The 17,738-nt window shown below is 44.1% G+C and overlaps 1 protein-coding gene across 1 annotated transcript in view; it reads right to left on the reverse strand.

The window, feature by feature from the left end:
- The window catches only part of CMPK1 (cytidine/uridine monophosphate kinase 1), an 87,360-nt gene that overhangs the window by 64,573 nt on the left and 5,049 nt on the right, over positions 1-17,738 (reverse strand). The window contains exon 2 of the mRNA XM_069232711.1: positions 6,479-6,625. Within this exon, the coding sequence (XP_069088812.1) occupies positions 6,479-6,625 (147 nt within the window). The remainder of the gene's footprint in view (positions 1-6,478; positions 6,626-17,738) is intronic.

The following is a 17,738-nucleotide window of genomic DNA, read 5'->3' on the forward strand; positions in this document are numbered from 1 at the left end:
TCTCCAAACATAATAGTCAGAGATACTGTTTCCCTCACAGGAGGGACCAACTTCTCTGAAATCACTGAAGACAACTCCAGTGAAGAGGACATCCAGTTAGCCAGGATGGCCAAAAGATTGGCTTTGGAAAAACAGATCCTAGCCATAGAAAGAGAAAGACAAGAGATGGGCCTAGGACCCATCAATGGTGGCAGCAACATAACTAGGGTCAGACATTCTCCTGACATGTTAAAAATCCCTAAAGGGATTGTGACTAAATATGAAGATGGTGATGACATCACCAAATGGTTCACAGCTTTTGAGAGGGCTTGTGTAACCAGAAAAGTAAACAGATCTCACTTGGGGTGCTTTCCTTTGGGAAATGTTCACTGGAAAGTGTAGGGATAGACTCCTCACACTCTCTGGAAAAGATGCAGAATCTTATGACCACATGAAGGGTACCCTGATTGAGGGCTTTGGATTCTCCACTGAGGAGTATAGAATTAGGTTCAGGGGGGCTCAAAAATCCTCGAGCCAGACCTGGGTTGATTTTGTAGACTACTCAGTGAAAACACTGGATGGTTGGGTAACTGGGAATGAAGTGCATGACTATGTTGGGCTTTATAATTTGTTTATGAAAGAACACATTTTAAGTAACTGCTTCAATGAAAAGTTGCATCAGTATCTGGTAGACCTAGGTCCAATTTCTCCCCAAGAATTGGGAAAGAAGGCAGACCACTGGGTCAAGACTAGGGTAACCAAAACTTCCACTGGGGGTGACCAAAAGAAAGGGGTTACAAAGCCTCCCCAGGAGAAAGTGGGTGACACTAGAAATAAAGAAAAAGAGTCCTCTGTAGGCCCCCAAAAACCAGAACAGGTGGGTGGGCCCCAAGACACAACCCAAAGCAAAGGTGGGTACCAGGGTAAGAACTGGGATGCCACTAAGGCATGGTGCCATAACTGTAGACAGACAGGGCACCACACCAAGGACACTTCTTGTCCCAAAAACAAACCCCCTAGCAAAATCCCAGGGGTAACCAGTGTAGCCATTGGGGATGACTCCTCAGATGAGGAGGTCTTCATAGCCTTCAACTGGAAAAAGGGCCCAACAGGTGAGTTGGAGATTCCAGAGGGAAGTAGACACTTCCACCACCTACAGGTGAATGGAATCCCAGCCACTGTCCTGAGAGACACTTGTGCCAGTCACACTATTGTGCATGACAGGCTGGTGTTCTCAAACCAGTACATCCCAGGTAAGATGGCCAGAGTAAGAGTTAGCCCAGACAGGGTCACTGATAGGCCTGTGGCTTTTGTGCCCATAGAAGTGGGTGGGACTTTTAGCTGGAGAAGGGTGGTAGTCAGTACAGACCTCCCCCTTGATTGTCTCCTTGGAAATGACTACCCAGAGGTTAGTCAGAGCCCAAGAGAGGAACTGGTCCAGTACCAGTCCTCTCCCAAGGATTCTGGAGGTGCTGCCCCTGCAGTAACTGCAAGTAGGCCCCAGAAGAAAAAGAAAAGAAAACAGAGTAGGAAGGGTGGACAACCTTTAGCCAAGGTTCCAGCAAGCCAAGGAGATTCTGCTCCAGTAGGGGAGAACTCCAGAAATGGCACTGGTAAAGTCCAACCTGACCCACAAGAAGTCCTGGCTAGTCAGGCAACTGTTAAGCCTGAGTGGGTGGCTCCTCAGCTAACAAAAGAAAGAGTGGAAGAAGGGTGTTTACTACAAGATGTGGTAACCCCCCACTCTAATACAGCAGACAGGCACCCTGAACCCAAAGAAGCCTGTAACTTAGACCCTTCCCTTGTAGGTGAAGAGCTAAAGGTGTGGTTCTGGGCACTGACAGCTGTCAGTGGCCTCTGCTGGGTGTTAGCCTTTATGGCTGCACTATCCTTGGCATGGTGGTCTGACCCCATGCCAAATAGCAAGTTAGGCCCCCCGACCCTGTTGGTCATGGTGGGGTTACTCCAGCTCTGGGTAACCTCTTTGGGTAAGCTAGTGGTGACCCTGGCTAAGATAAGATTAGCACAGGTGGATACCTCTAACCTCAAAATAGAGAGAATGGGTGAAGACATTAAAAGCACAGACAAGAGGCAGTTCAAATTAGGTCCTATCACTGTGGAAGTGGGTCAGTTCCCCAGAGGGAATGACCTGAACAGGAGGATGTAAGGCAGAGTAGGCCCTGCAACAAACCAGCCTATTTCCTCTACTCTTCCTCGCCTGACAGACTAGGAAGACTCTCCCAGCTTTGGCTGAGTCTCCTGGCCTGTGGGCTGGGGGGGGGGGGGTCATGTGTAAAGAAAAGGCTCCCTGTTGCAGTTACCCCCCACTTTTTGCCTGATGCTGACTTGACTGAGAAGTGTGCTGGGACCCTGCTAACCAGGCCCCAGCACCAGTGTTCTTTCACCTAAAATGTACCATTGTCTCCACAATTGGCACAAACCTGGCACCCAGGTAAGTCCCTTGTAACTGGTACCCCTGGTACCAATGGCCCTGATGCCAGGGAAGGTCTCTAAGGGCTGCAGCATGTCTTATGCCACCCTGGGGACCCCTCACTCAGCACAGACACACTGCTTGCCAGCTTGTGTGTGCTGGTGGGGAGAAACTGACAAAGTCGACATGGCAATCCCCTCATGGTGCCATGCCAGCCTCACACTGCCTGTGGCATAGGTAAGTCACCCCTCTTGCAGGCCTTACAGCCCTAAGGCAGGGAGCACTATACCACAGGTGAGGGCATAGGTGCATGAGCACTATGCCCCTACAGTGTCTAAGCAAAACCTTAGACATTGTAAGTGCAGGGTAGCCATAAGAGTATATGGTCTGGGAGTCTGTCAAAAACGAACTCCACAGCTCCATAATGGCTACACTGAATACTGGGAAGTTTAGTATCAAACTTCTCAGAATAATAAACCCACACTGATGCCAGTGTTGGATTTATTAAAAAATGCACATAGAGTTCATCTTAGTGATGCCCCCTGTATTTTACCCAATTGTTCAGTGCAGGACTGACTGGTCTGTGCCAGCCTGCTGCTGAGTGACCCCCAGGAGGCACTCTCCCTTGCCCAGGTGGTGGCTACCCCGAGGAGCCTCCCCCCCCCTTGCCTGCCTGCACCACTGAAGAGACCCCTTGGTCTCCCATTGACTGCCATTGGAAACCCAACGCTAGTTTGCACACTGCACCCGGCCGCCCCCGCGCTGCTGAGGGTGTACTTTTTGTGTGGACTTGTGTCCCTCCCGGTGCCCTACAAAACCCCCCTGGTCTGCCCTCCAAAGACGCGGGTACTTACCTGCTGGCAGACCGGAACCGGGGCACCCCCTTCTCTCCATTGAAGCCTATGTGTTTTGGGCACCTCTTTGACCTCTGCACCTGACCGGCCCTGAGCTGCTGGTGTGGTGACTTTGGGGTTGCTCTGAACCCCCAACGGTGGGCTACCTTGGACCCCAATTTGAACCCCGTAGGTGGTTTACTTACCTGCAAGAACTAACAATACTTTACCTCCCCCAGGAACTGTGAAAATTGCACTAAGTGTCCACTTTTAAAACAGCTATTTGTGTTTTATGTGAAAAGTATATATGCTACTGTAATTATTCAAAGTTCCTAAAGTACTTACCTGCAATACCATTCAAATGAGATATTACATGTAGAATTTGAACCTGTGGTTCTTAAAATAAACTAAGAAAAGATATTTTTCTATAACAAAAACCTATTGGCCTGGAATTGTTTCGGAGTGTGTGTTCCTCATTTATTGCCTGTGTGTATGTACAACAAATGCTTAACACTACTCCTTTGATAAGCCTACTGCTCGACCACACTACCACAAAATAGAGCATTAGTATTATCTCTTTTTGCCACTATCTTACCTCTAAGGGGAACCCTTGGACTCTGTGCATGCTATTCCTTACTTTGAAATAGCACATACAGAGACAACTTCCTACAATATATATATATATATATATATTTACACATACATACATACACACACACCCATGTATGTATGTATATATATATATATATATATGTATTTTTTTTTACTGTGTGTTTGGTGCACTTGTATGAATTTGTGTACTTGTGTGTATGTATGTTTACTTAAGTCTATCTATGAGCCTATGTGTACATGTATTCGTGTGTGTGTGTGTATGCGTTTAGATATTCATGGGTGTTATTGTATGGGTGTGAGAATACATAGGTATGCATGTTTTAGGTATGTTTATGTGGATGACCTTTGTCTGCCTGAAATTCTAACATGCGATTCTGCGCAATAAAGGAACTATAATTTCACATTTGTGATTTATTTAAACTTGAATAAACATTTCTAACCCGTTTCTCGTGCAGAGACACAAGTTCCTTTGCAACAACTGACATCTACTCTTGTTCTTGTGGCCTGCATTGTAATTTGTCAATTTCCCACAGGTTCAGCAGGTGACAAATAATGAAGAAAAAAAGAAAAAGCACTTTATTATATGCAGCACTTTAATGTAAAAGATGGGGTAGCCAACATGGCAAGCAAAGGGAGTTCTTAAGCATATGTTGTTTGTAGCCAAAGGCAGACTATTAAAGCGTAAGCAGCAGCTGCTAAACATCATTGGCAATTCCAATCAGTTGGGTTTGTGAATGCACTGTCAAGCCAGACCTAAAAATCCATTTAGGTTAATGACTGCCCTCCCGTTTGTCCTAGTGCCAGAGAAAAACATCATCAATTATCTAGTTATCTAACACAATTTAATACCATTACAACGTGTTAGCAAGTTCAACCTCAGCCAGCAGTAAAAATAAAATGATTACAGCTGTGTGGAGGGCAAGCACTTTTTGTGAAAGAACACAACTTCTTCCCAATTAAATAATGTACTCCTGGCCCCCAACATCTGGGTGGAGCCAACGCCCCTCTCTAGTAAAGCGCCAGATGTGCTGTAAAGCCAGGCCATAAAAAAAAATGTTGGACTGACAAAGCATAACATGATATGGGTATACCTGATAGTCATGAAGTTTTTGCTATCTGCTAACCACGGTTCCCTGCATGTTTTGAGTGAGGACTCACAGGTGGTTCCTTATCGTCTGAACACCAAGGATGCCTACACATCAGTGTAAAAAATAAAGACAGATTTCAGGAGTGGGACTTGGGTGTGTTTACCACGGCAAGTCGGCAATACGTCTCTATCTTAGCGGGAACAAAGTGGCCAGGGCACACCCATATCGTAAATCCAGATAATGTTCCGGAATTGAGTAGATGTCTGATCAGGAAATTTAGTGCAGAGGAATTTATTATAAATGCAAATGGGTAATCAAAGTCACGATCACAGAGAGAATGTTGTGCAGTAAGTCCATGTATCCAGAGTAGCCAGATGTTAATGAATGGTCAAGGTTACAATCAGATGACCACAAATAAAGAGTCCGTACAGCAAAACAGCCAACACGTGTTTCGTCTTCAAGACTTTGTCAAGGCTTTGTATTTGCGTAAAAAATATCAGGATGTGTGACACTGCTTTTCCCGACGCGACCAGCAGGGGTTCATTTTAACTATACTTGAGGCGTATCATGGCCACCATTGATCCTTTTACCGCACATTGACTACACCTAGAGAAACTAAAATCTCCACTACCAGTCCGGTTTATGGTATTCCATAGCTTTCCAATCTTTAGGGGTAATATCTTAGTTCCAGATTAGTACCCAAGGAACACAGACGGGTCCAGAGCGCGCACTTTTATTTCCACTGACTACCTTTCACAAAGGATTACCGCCTTCTAAACTGCGATTTAAGTGTTTAAAGCAACTGCCAAGTCACCCCAACACAAACCTCATAAGGGACACAATGTCCCAAGGAACAACAGTAATGCTTGGGGTTGGATCTCAGAACATGTGAAAAAGCTTCTTGTTGTTTTATTGTTAACTGATCCATGTTCTCTGTTAAATAACTTATTTACTTTAAGACTGTCTGCGCACTGATGTGAGTGTTATTTACAGTGTCCTGAAGTAACTCTCCAACGGCTCAGCCCTGCAAACCCTTAGTCAGTCAAGTGCCCAAAGGGGAAAACCTAGCTATCCCACGGGGGTTCCCCAGTATCATAGCCCTGGGGAGAACCATGGTAAACAAGATGATTTGCACAGAGCACTGCCAATAACCACCAACTCCCACAAGACCTCTCGAAAAGCTTCATGATGAGCGTGTGCTTCGACGGAGACCTAGTAGATCCTGCTCTTAAAGAGAATTATCTGTGCAGCATGTTCCATGAAATAAAAAGAATCACATGTCCCCATGCCTCAAGTCAAAGGGATGCACCTGTCACTCAACTACAAAAAATATCCACATGCAGCGTGGTTAGGTAATGTTTCTCTGTTATACTCCATATCTGGTTTGTAACTCATTACATTTTAACATTTCATGGCAATTGTATGCTCGACTCGTGACACTGCACGGATGTACCTTTCTGTTAACGTACATTTTAGCATATATCAAACAGTTTACAAAAAAGTACAGTACAGCATGACAAAGGTCGCTTCCTTACCCTCTGAAGCAAAGAGATTGTTATTTCAACTGGGACTATTTGCCCATCCTTAATGTAGGTTTTGATGAGCTCACCAAACTCGGACTCTGGCTTCTTTTGTTCGTTACGAAGGAGGTCGCCTGCTGACAGGTGGGTGTAGCCGTACTTCTGTAAAGCACAAAGTGAAAAACAGACAGGTAATGAAACCAGGAAAACAACTAAGATTAAGCTTGTGCGCACACACCTATTAATAGTGAATATTTTGCACACTTGAAGGAATATTTTACAAGTATCAAATAAGTGCAATAGTGCGTTGGAAATGCACCATATTCACTTCATGGAGATGTACCCACTGATACAGGATGCTAGAAAGTGAACTAATATATTTTTCCTCAGGATCAGTTTCGCCTTCTAAAAACCTAGGCGTGAAATGTAAACTAAAGAAAGAATCCTTAAACTGATTTGGTTCTCTGGAAAAATAGGCTGCAAAATTTATGATTTGAAGATCTTGAAAGAGAAAGTTCGCAGGGCGGAACAAGCCACTGAGACAATTTAACTCAAAAAGAACCTTAAGTCAATTAGAAACATGGCAGCTTGAGAAACACATTTAAGACATTATACAGACCGATAAAAAGGAAGACGGTGGCAGAGAATGGAGGCCACATAGGAAACAACTGAGTGGAAGTGTGAAAAAGTGGAAAAGGCAATTTAATAAATTCCCTCAGGTTAGCTTTGTACAAAGATTCTGGCTGCACTCGGCACAGGGAACAACGTTTGGAGCTAATCCAAGCACTGCGGTTACGTTCTGCGTGCCCTTTAAACTTAAAAATGTTGAGATAAAGCCAGCTGCTCACAATGAAGGCTGGCAGGCACATAAACTGGTTTTCAGGAAGATTGTTGAGATTAATGCTAGCAAAGGCTCATGTGACGCTTCCCCTTGTGAACAGTGGACAACCCATCTTAGTCATCATATATGATCAGAGTTTTTTTTTACTTTGGCTTGGTACCAAAGGGCGTAAAACACCACAAAAAAATAAAGACAGCAAACCAGCTGCAGTGCTCTGAGGGTGTGACCTCTGTGTAAAGGATCTAAATTTAGCAGACGCAAAGGGGTGTGCTCCTACTTTCCTTTCTACTCACAATGTAAGGGAGGAGGAGGAAAAATTAAATGTGACAGTTGAGTCAGCAGCAGGGATGGTTTGCCATCTTGAGTTCAGAATGGCTTCTTAGGGACACAGAAGCAGGTGAACTGAGTCAGGACAATAACTTTGAATTTTGGTGGAGAGGGCCTCCCAAATTATTAACTGAGGCCTCACAAAGACCAGGGAAATCTCAAGGAATGCTACAACATCGGAGTGGAAAGTAATATACTGCAGTCACTTGAACATAATGCAAATAACAAAAGATAGTTAATTTTCACCTTTGTTTAGGCAAGAATTGAAAGCTTAGATTTATAAATGAGGTATGCGGTTTCAAGTGACATCAAATAGTCAATGAGAGCAAGGGTGAAGTTGTGTATAATCTTATGTGAAATCCTGGAGTCAAAATCCCTCTTACTGGTAGGTAACCCCCATTGGGTATGCTCTCTATGGGGACCCCCTGCAGCAGTGCATTGACAATGGAAACTTGGAGGAGCAACACACAAAATAAATAAATTTCCTCAACCCATTCCTTAAAGTTTTCTCCCCCGTACTCATTACCTACTAAGACCCTCACAAAAAAGTTATTTAAAGAAAACCTGGCACCCAACTACCCTCTTAACTTTTGGTTTTCCCCCACTCTGCACAGATATTTATATTATTAATATTATTTTAGAGAAATCTTACATGGTGTCCTACTATCGTCCACTCCCACGCTTCATCCCACTTCCTACCCATATGTCACAGTCGTGGCTCTTAAACAGAGAGCCACTGCACATGGAGACCAATTACTTGTTGATGCTGCTAATGAAAATGGTGATTGCCAACACCACAGTGTCACCTCCATTCTCCTACCCATCACAAGGCTGCCGAGACACCTGAGGTTGGAGAAGGAGGGCAAGACAGCTGACCATCATCCACCATTCCACTGCTTTGCGATGGTCTCTGGAGGTCTAGAAGCATCAGCAAAAGCCTAGAGCAGCAACCACTTTCTTGCTACCACAGCAGCAAAAAGAACAGGTTACGTACATTTGGTGACGTTTTGATTTTACTGTCAAGTGAGGTGGACGGGGATGTAACAGATGTTACTAACCAAACTTAGAATCTGGTACTTATGCTGCGCAAAAGGTACATGGTAAGTTGGAAACATACAACAAGGAGGAGGTCTATCTTTCAGACACACCTCGATTGAGCAAGGGGTGAGAAAAGCAATTTGACCAGCTCATGTGGAACTGGAGTGCTGAAACCTGATGATGCGTCCCCGACGCAGATCTTTGCCACTTTATGTAGCGCTACCACATTAAAATCTAGTCCCTTTCAATGTTGTAAGCATTAGTAACTCGTATTTTACTTTTTATTATACTGATCTTGCCATCCAACAGCAAGGGAAGAAAAACTAAAACCACACTCCACTCTACAAGTCATTAATGATTTAAAAAGAAGAAGAAATACAATAAAATGTTGAATACACAACAGCGCAAATGCCACAATCACCCAAATGGAGTCAGTAACTCACAAAACGTGTACTTTCAAGTGCTTCTAATCTGCAGCTGTAAAAATGCAGGAGATTGCAGTTATTTCCCCAGAAGGATATCCTCGTGTTAAGAAGCTATGAACAACCTAGTGTTGCAATGCAGGCGCACCTCGGCAGTTTGCTTAGTTGTACAAACAGCAGGCAGCGCACAGAGGCAGTACAAGCAGGTGAAAGTGGGAGGCCAAAGTGCACGCAAAGCCAATTCAATACTTTCCGTACACTGCACCGTAACCACGTAACATAATCTCCCCAAATGCCACACCTTTAGTTTGCTACAGAAAATATAATTCATCCTCCTTCTAGGTTGTGTTTTTTGTCTCTTGACATCTTTAAAATGAATGTTTTAAAAATGGGAAGGTGGCAGGTAACGCCATGCGGATTTTCAGAGTGCAGTACTGGTTAAGAACCTGCTCTGTCGTGTGTCGGGACTGGGAGGGAGAGGTGGCCAACAACAGGCAGGTTTGGGGTTAGAGTATGACGAGGGTCTGGCCTGGAACTCCGAGGACACAAGCAGCAAGAAGAGTCAAATGGTCGTACAAGAAATAAATGAGGCCACAAGTGAGGCATGTAATGGAAAGAGATCACTTCACCCAAGGCTGCAAAATGCTTGCACGTGGGTCAAACACCTAGGATTTATTTAAATCGGACTGGAAGGCTGGGAGGTCCACTCCTGAGGATACCTCTTCTATTATACGGTGTAATCTGCCGGCATGTGGGATCTGACACACTTCCTCTGCGTCACAAGGCCACCCTCACTGTCCAGCCCCTCGAGACATAATTCCTTAAAACAATTTACTCTTGCTCCATCCCCCGAACAATGAAGACTTCCTGAATGAAGGAATGCCCAGCTATGGCCCTAAGCCGACATCCCTACCTGATGCTTCATAATTCCGGGGAATTTTAATAATACTTTTCCACGGGGGCTCCTTGCATGTTCCCGTTTTATCAGCACAGGCTCCCTTCATATACATTTCAAATGTGCTCAACCTACAAGATCCTGGAGCCAACTGTGGCAGGAGGTCACAATGCACCTACCACGCGATGAGTTAAAATAAAAACAATTAGTTGGCGCAGAATTGTCAGGAATTCCATAAAAAAAGCATTTCTGCATATCCTTAAGGCTGGGGTCATGGTTAAAAAAAAAAAAAAAAAAAAACAGACGAGTGCCCACTTACTCGCAAAGCCAAAAGTCCACTGATCCCGAGCTCAGCAGCAAATATAAATATCAAAACGATAGCAGACACGTACGTCAAAAAAGGCCTTCAAAGCCCTGCACTTAAATAAAAAAACTGGATACAAAACGGGGGCGACATGAAATTTTACATTCGCACCAGAGCCACATATTTCAGTCGTTAACGGTCCTTTTATTGTTATTTCAGTGCACTGTTAAAGGTGTCTTAATAAATTACATTTTTCTTCCAAAAGGGACCCAACTGGGTCTATCATATAACGCTTTGCTCTTTAGGCTAAAAAATACCATTAAAACAGGCGGAACCTTCAAAGAAACCATGTTCCATCTGAGGCAGGTTCGCCAGGAGCCCACGGATGACGAGGCAGCCGGGACCTCATGCACACACCCAGTGTATTACAGAAAGAAAAGGATCAGATTGCAGCCACAAGAAACAGGGCTGAAGCCGCTTTCAGCATTGCCGCCCACGGAGCCTACCACTCCAACATGTTTCTTTCGGGTGTGACCATCTAAACCCCTTATTCTGGGCTACATAAATTAACCGGATTTAAAATGCCCTTTTTCAGATTACATGTGTAGCTTAATATGGAATAAAAGTTCAAACACCAAATTCTGCCGATCAAAGCCATGGCCCAGAAGCCCCTTAACAGGCCCCCACTAGTTAACTGTACGTTATGTGTTGAATTAAGCACTACGTTTCAACCAGGAATTCATAATTGTTTAGGGTGTGCCCGGCTGGTCTGCTCTGAGGTCTACCACAGACCGGCAGCAACCTGTGTATCGACAGTACTATGACAGTCAGCTGGAATGTGCGTACCATTTACACTAGCCACTGGAATCCAGCTACACCTTTCTACCGGAGTTTCACCTGGGGTCGGACTGGGGAAGATAATATGGCAGGGCACCAAACTAAAAGTGCCCCCATTGGGGAATTAAATAGCTAAAATGTGGGGCAGTTTTTAACTCGTAAGGGCCCGCGGAATTAGTGTTTTGGAAGTTAAGGAAGACTGCGTGGATGAGTTTCCGGAAGACAATGATTTCTCTTATATCAAGAAAATCAACAGGACAAAAAGGCGCAGAAGTCCATAACAAACTCACAAATCAATCAAAAAACCGACACACTGACCTGTCAGACCAGCCCATCAGGCACTGCCTGACGATCGCCTTGCAGGCCAGTCCGGCTCTGGTTTCACCCACCAAACTGAAACACCACATGAAAGAGCACAGCCTTACAGTGCTGGCATGTAGAATTTACGTTTCTAAATATCCACCAAATGGAAACATACAATGCATGCATGGCAAAGGAGCTAAACTCTATTTCAGAAGCATTCAGTTACACACCTCTCTTAACCAACCAACTGAAAAGTCAGCAATACCAAGCAGCGCACACAAGTCCTCAGTCCCTTAATCTCCTGTCCCCAAAATGATTTATTTGGCATATGGACAGCTCAAACGTCATTCATTCGGCAAATCATAAAAACATCTTTATAAACCACTTTATTGTGCATTGCGAACTGGTCCACGCTCTTATCACCGCCTAAATCAAAAACAAGAAAATTCAAGCTGAAGAGATGCTCAAATACTGTGCAGATTGTAGGACCGGTAGCAGTGGAAAGTGTTTAACCAGACCGTAAGTGCTTCAGGTAACATGGCCGAGGGTTCACTTTCACAGTACCACACTGGAAACGGTCTGGTTTTGATTATCAAGCTACGTCAATTTTAAGGGCTCAGAACAGCTTTCCAGGGAAAAGTGCTACAATTGATTTGGTCTGTTGTGCACGCGTAGGCCATCGAAATATATACGTATATAAAGGAATGAGGGAACACTGCGACAATTATATGCGACAGCCTTCAAACATTTAAGATGGGTCTGAGAGAGTAACATTCCATTGCTAGTCTTGCAACACGTTACCAGAAGCACACGTCACCAGGTCTGGCGTAACTTGTGTGAATGAGAATGAAAGTAATCATTTAAGTATGAAGAAGGCAAAAACGCCCACCTGCTCGCACACTACTAACCCGGGAAGTGACCATGGTCTGCCCTGTTATGACATTTTCTGCTGTTTAGGTCTGAGAGTGAGAACAGCATGTGTGGGAGAGAGCCTCTTCAGACTGCCAGGGGTGTAACGCCAAATGAGGGCCCACCCCTGCAGGATGTCATAAACTCCCCCTCCCCAGCGCCCCCACAACAGTCTATAATAAATCTGAAATAGTCATATGCTTTTGGCTCAACTGCCCCTCCCCCCGCCTCCCTCCAACGGGGGTGATTAGGAACCCCCTAAAAAGGTTCCCTCCTTCCCCCTGCCGCAGGGCCTGCATGGACCGGTGTTACCCTCTGTTTTCAGCAGGAGCTTCAAACCTAGAATCCGTGCAGAGACAGCTTGAATTACGCTAAATGTGATTAAGGCACACGGCAGTTTTATCTTTAGAAATTAGAAGCGCAAATAGACAATCATGCTGCACACTAACAACATGACGGCTTTAAACACACGTGACTGCCGAAGCCAGTCTACAGAAGGAGGCGTTCATCGGTCAATCTGCATACAATACACTAATCGCTTCCAGCTCAGCTTCCTCTCCTAGTACTTGTTGACTTTAAGCTTACTTTTGACCATAAACAGAAATCCGCTGCCTACTGGCTAGGTTCGCACTATGGAAATAGCATATAAATACATACCAATCGCTTGCTCTTGTGCCTCAATTCGAAGGTAAAACACTTAATTGGAAGATGTAGGGTGCACAACTGAAAATAAGCCATATATTGGGCAGGCTGAAATTTTCAAAGCAAAAGCTACCTAAACACACTACGGCCATGTCACTGAAAGTACAGCAACGACTAAACAGATGCACTTAGGCATACTGTCAAAAGGTTTAGTGGATATCCAAGAAACAAGGATGATCATCAACATTCTGTGAGGCATGCTGTAGGCCATACTTCAAAACTTCCAATCCACGTACAATGTGACTATCCTGCGTGTAACTAACCAGATCTCACGGAGAGTGCGGGATGGTTCAGTAACACGGAAACCAAATGCTTGCCAGTTCTCAATCACAGGACCCTCACCCCCTTACTTATATTTAGGTCTACCTGCTGTCACCCAAAAACAGGCTCATGTACCAAACTTGCTCAGAGTGGTGGGCATGTATAAGAACTGTGCACAATCTTCGGTGTGGGAAAAGGGCTTCATGCTGTCTCAACTAATGAAAAGCATTTACATCTGATTTTCTGATACAGCAATCCTGCATCCTGCTACCTTGATGATGCACAGCCCTCACACGCAGACACACACACACTGTAAGGACAAACTGGCCATGGGGAAAAAACACACACAAAAAACGGTCAGACAATGTCAAACCATGCAATGCCTTTCTTTTATTCTCTAAATCTTCCATGACATGAGGTCAGATTTAACTGACTGGTAATGGACATGCGATAGAGTGAGAGTACCTTGTGTTTGCGGGTTTCCAAAAGTATTGCAGAAGTATGCACCCCAGACCCAATCATATGTAGTTTTATCAATGTGACTGTACAGACCAAGGAATTATGAGGTCACACTGCCAAACCAAAACAAAATGAATGGGCCAGGTAGGCATTAGCAAACATGGCTTAAGAACAGTAGTCCTACTGAAAGGGCAGAACTGATTGCAGAAGAGGACAGCTTTCCTCACTTACCTGGAGACCTGCAGAAGTCACAGACCTCTGGAGACCATCATAGCTCTTCCCAGTGGCACGACTGAATGAACTAAAGGGCAGAGGCAGCCACGAGGGAAAAGGCATACTTAAAGATCAGAAGTGACACCCAGTAAAACCAAATTACAAAAGGTGCAAACAAGCAAGTAGGGGAGTCTATTAGTGGTTAAATAAAAAAACAAGACGACCATGGGGAAATATAAAGAGCCCCAAATGAAAAACATGCAACTGCCGTAACGTGGGCTGTTTAATTCAAGTGACATGGATTACGTTAGCAACTCAAACATGAATCAAAAAGTGATACTTGCAACACTGATATCTCCCCTGTAAATTAGAATAACAATCAACTTCCTTCTTAGATAGAGCCTAGGCAGTGTGCAAGCGATGTCTCTCGCCATGTTGTAATCTACACCTGTGAGCTTTAACCACACCATTCACTTTTATTGTTTCATTGGCGTGCCTTTCAAAATTCCATTGATTTCGTAGGTAAATGCTTCACGTTTGTCCCGCTTTGAGACTGCTTTGTTACTGCATTGCAGACTGACCCTGTTACATGGATTATTGCATGATGGGCCACATAGCTTTGTGTGGCACACTATTTTTTTTCTTTTGCCTCAGCGCTTCACGATGCATGGCGGTATGTTGTTTCTTCCTCTTCCTTGTTCTGGGCATGCTACGGTTTCTTTGTGGCATCTGAGCACTTAACATGAGGATGTGAAATTTCATATAGCGAGAACTCAAGCAGAAGATTGTTTTACATGACTACGTTAAGTTTCATATAGCATTTTTTTTTTCCAAACAGCATATTACTGGTCTCCCAACACTCATAACCTGGATGCACATTGTAAAGATTTTCTCAAAACAGGCGCCACGCTTAATTTTTCAGGTGCCTGAAAGTCATTGGAGCAGTGTTGAATTCAACATTGCAGATTGCAGTACCTTATGTGGCCAAAAGAGGTCCCAAAGGACACCTAATGACAGCCTATGGTACTGCACCTCTTCCCTCCTTCGTGCACACTAGAACAGTAAACGTTGCAGGTTTTTTTACAGCCAACATATTATAAGTCTAAAAGCGTTAGCATAACCGTGCTGTTCCTGCTTCCATTTCGCATGCTTTACTTAATCTAGCATTTTCTATGAGTGTTTGCTTTTTCCAGGATACTGTTACCTATTAGGGGCGAGCGCAAAGCGCTCCGTCTCATGTTGTAATCTCTCTTTGGGCTTCAAACCACACCCATGGCACATCAGTCTCTTTCATTGGCTCATGGACTTGCCTTTTAAAATCTGCTTGCTTTTATTAGTGAAAGGCATGCCTAAGTCATGCCTTTTCCGGTGTTCAGCCATCCTCGAGCACAGCGATCAACTACTGAAAACATACAAGGCTCCACGTTTTCCATCCAGTTTCTGGACTACTTTTTCTCTTTTTTTCAGTGTGATCTCGCTGGGCAGAAGTCGCGCACTTTGCATGACATCGACCCCATTACATAGTTAGTTGCACTTTTGTTGGTTACATGGATAATTGCACTTTTGCCAATAGGTTTCACTACAAGTGAACTTTTATTTCCCTTGGTGTGTCTGCTTTGCACTGATGGTGGCCATCAGCTCGCTTATGTGAAACTTTTCCTTTCAGTTTTTATGGCAGGGAAAATCCAGTTAGTTACTGGAAACTGTTTTATTTTCATTTTCAATGTATGTGGCAAGAAACGTCCGGTTAGGAATTTACAATGCTAATTGCTCTAGCTCAAGCAAACGCAAGACCCATTGCATTGCAAATGCTTGTTTTTTTTCTGACAGCACATTACTCTGTAAAGGATCTGCACCACCGGTTTGGGCCGGTCATCCTGGGGCACTGAGGTGACATCTGCCCACTCCTTACGGTGCTGGTACAGGACGTAGCATGTTAGGTCCTTGAAGGTTCCATCCCCTCTGACTTCGAGGCCTCGTGAGTGGCCAGCGGTTCCCTGGCCAACTCTGGTGAGAGCAGGCCATTCTCCATCTCTATCCTCTTCTGACAAGAACCGAGCGAGCAGCGGGTGTGAACTCTTGCCGTAAAGCTTACCCGTGAGCTAATGAAGGTGAATGAATGATGCTGCGATCAGATACACGTGGCTGTCGATCACTCTTTGATGCCACACTCAGATAGTCCTGCCTGTTGATCGCTCAATGAAGTCGCCTTTCTTCAACCCCATGTGGACTAGCTTGATGAGGCTGAACTCCTATTGTCGGCGGCCTTGTGGTCTTGCCTGCTTTGCGTTCGACCATGCCACACTCATTTAACTGCACCAACCTCCGGATTTGTCATCCTCTGTATAGTACTGCTTGGCCACATTTATTCAAATTGCCTTTCAACATTTTCCATGTGAAGTGGAAAGAAAGATTTCAGACAAACATCTGGCAGCCTTTTCTTGCAACGTTAATAGTTCCGCCAGCTCTGCAGTCTCTGGTATAGCTAAGTAGAGTTACAACATTTCAATCAACCCTGTTTAATAAATGTATATATTTATATTCACTTGAAAAAAAAAACAAAGGTTACAGGAACGTTATAGTTAGGTTCTGAATGTAGTCATACAAAACCAAAGAAATTCAGCAGTTAGAGTTATTTTAACTAACTATAACTCACACCCGATGGTAACTAGAACTTGTGCCCCTTGCCATGCACAGTTTCCTTTTTATCAATAATTGTATTACAAATGTTGCAGTGATAATATCAAAGATGCCATACAAGTTCTCATCAATGATATATGTGGAGTAATTAGCTGTGCATGGCGAAGGTGCAAGTTATAGTTACTTTATGGTGCAAGTTATAGTTACTTAAAAGAACTAACTAGAGCTGCTGAATTTCTATGTTTTTTTACGAGTAAATTCAGAGCCTAACTCTATAATCCCTGTAACCTTTGTTATTTTCAATTAATTTCTATGTTATTTTTTTATGTAAAGCAATTTTAAATTACTACACGTTATTCCAATCCACGCCGCACACGGCCAAAGGGGTTGGTCACAAGGCCTGGCCTACCGCCAGGCCTTGCAGCAAAGCCCTTATACCACACAACCCCACGCCACACATGTTCTTTGGCTGTGGGCAACGCAGGTTGGCCACATGGCCTGTCTCTGACACTGGATCTGCGAGTGGGGGCAGGAATATTAAAGTGGGTCTTAAAGTGGGTGTGCTATTCTGAGGAGCGCATGAGTGTCTGAGTTGGAATGTGAGCGGACGCATGAGTCTCTGAGTGCATGTATGAGTGAATTAATTAGTTTATGAAAGTCTAGTTTTTCTTTCAAATTTTTCCATACCCGCGAATATCGCACATGGTGATGCAACATTATTTCAAACCCATAATTTGCACCTAAAACACACCTATATCACACCCCTGGGGTCACGGTATCTTCACCCTGGCCTGTTATGCCACTTTCAATTTAGAATTTCACCCCCCAGGAACCGTATTCTATGAAATAAAATGGCAGCTGCAGCTTTGTAGTCTGGTAGCAGTCAGCCAATTGCAACACTTCTTTTCACGCACATATTTGCGAAAAATTCGTGAAATTCACAAATTATTCACAGCTAGAGATATGCACATTTATTTTCCATTCAATATCTCAAAAAGTACTGAACAGTTGTACACCAAATGAGCTAAAAAAAAGCAATGTGCGTACCGCCAGCTAGCTTTCTGACACATTTGGTGCAAGTCCGTCAAGTGGTTCAGCCTGTAGTTCATGTCTTAAGAATCCGA

The sequence above is a fragment of the Pleurodeles waltl genome, chromosome 4_2 (assembly GCF_031143425.1).
Source record: "Pleurodeles waltl isolate 20211129_DDA chromosome 4_2, aPleWal1.hap1.20221129, whole genome shotgun sequence".
NCBI classification, from domain to species: Eukaryota; Metazoa; Chordata; class Amphibia; order Caudata; family Salamandridae; genus Pleurodeles; species Pleurodeles waltl.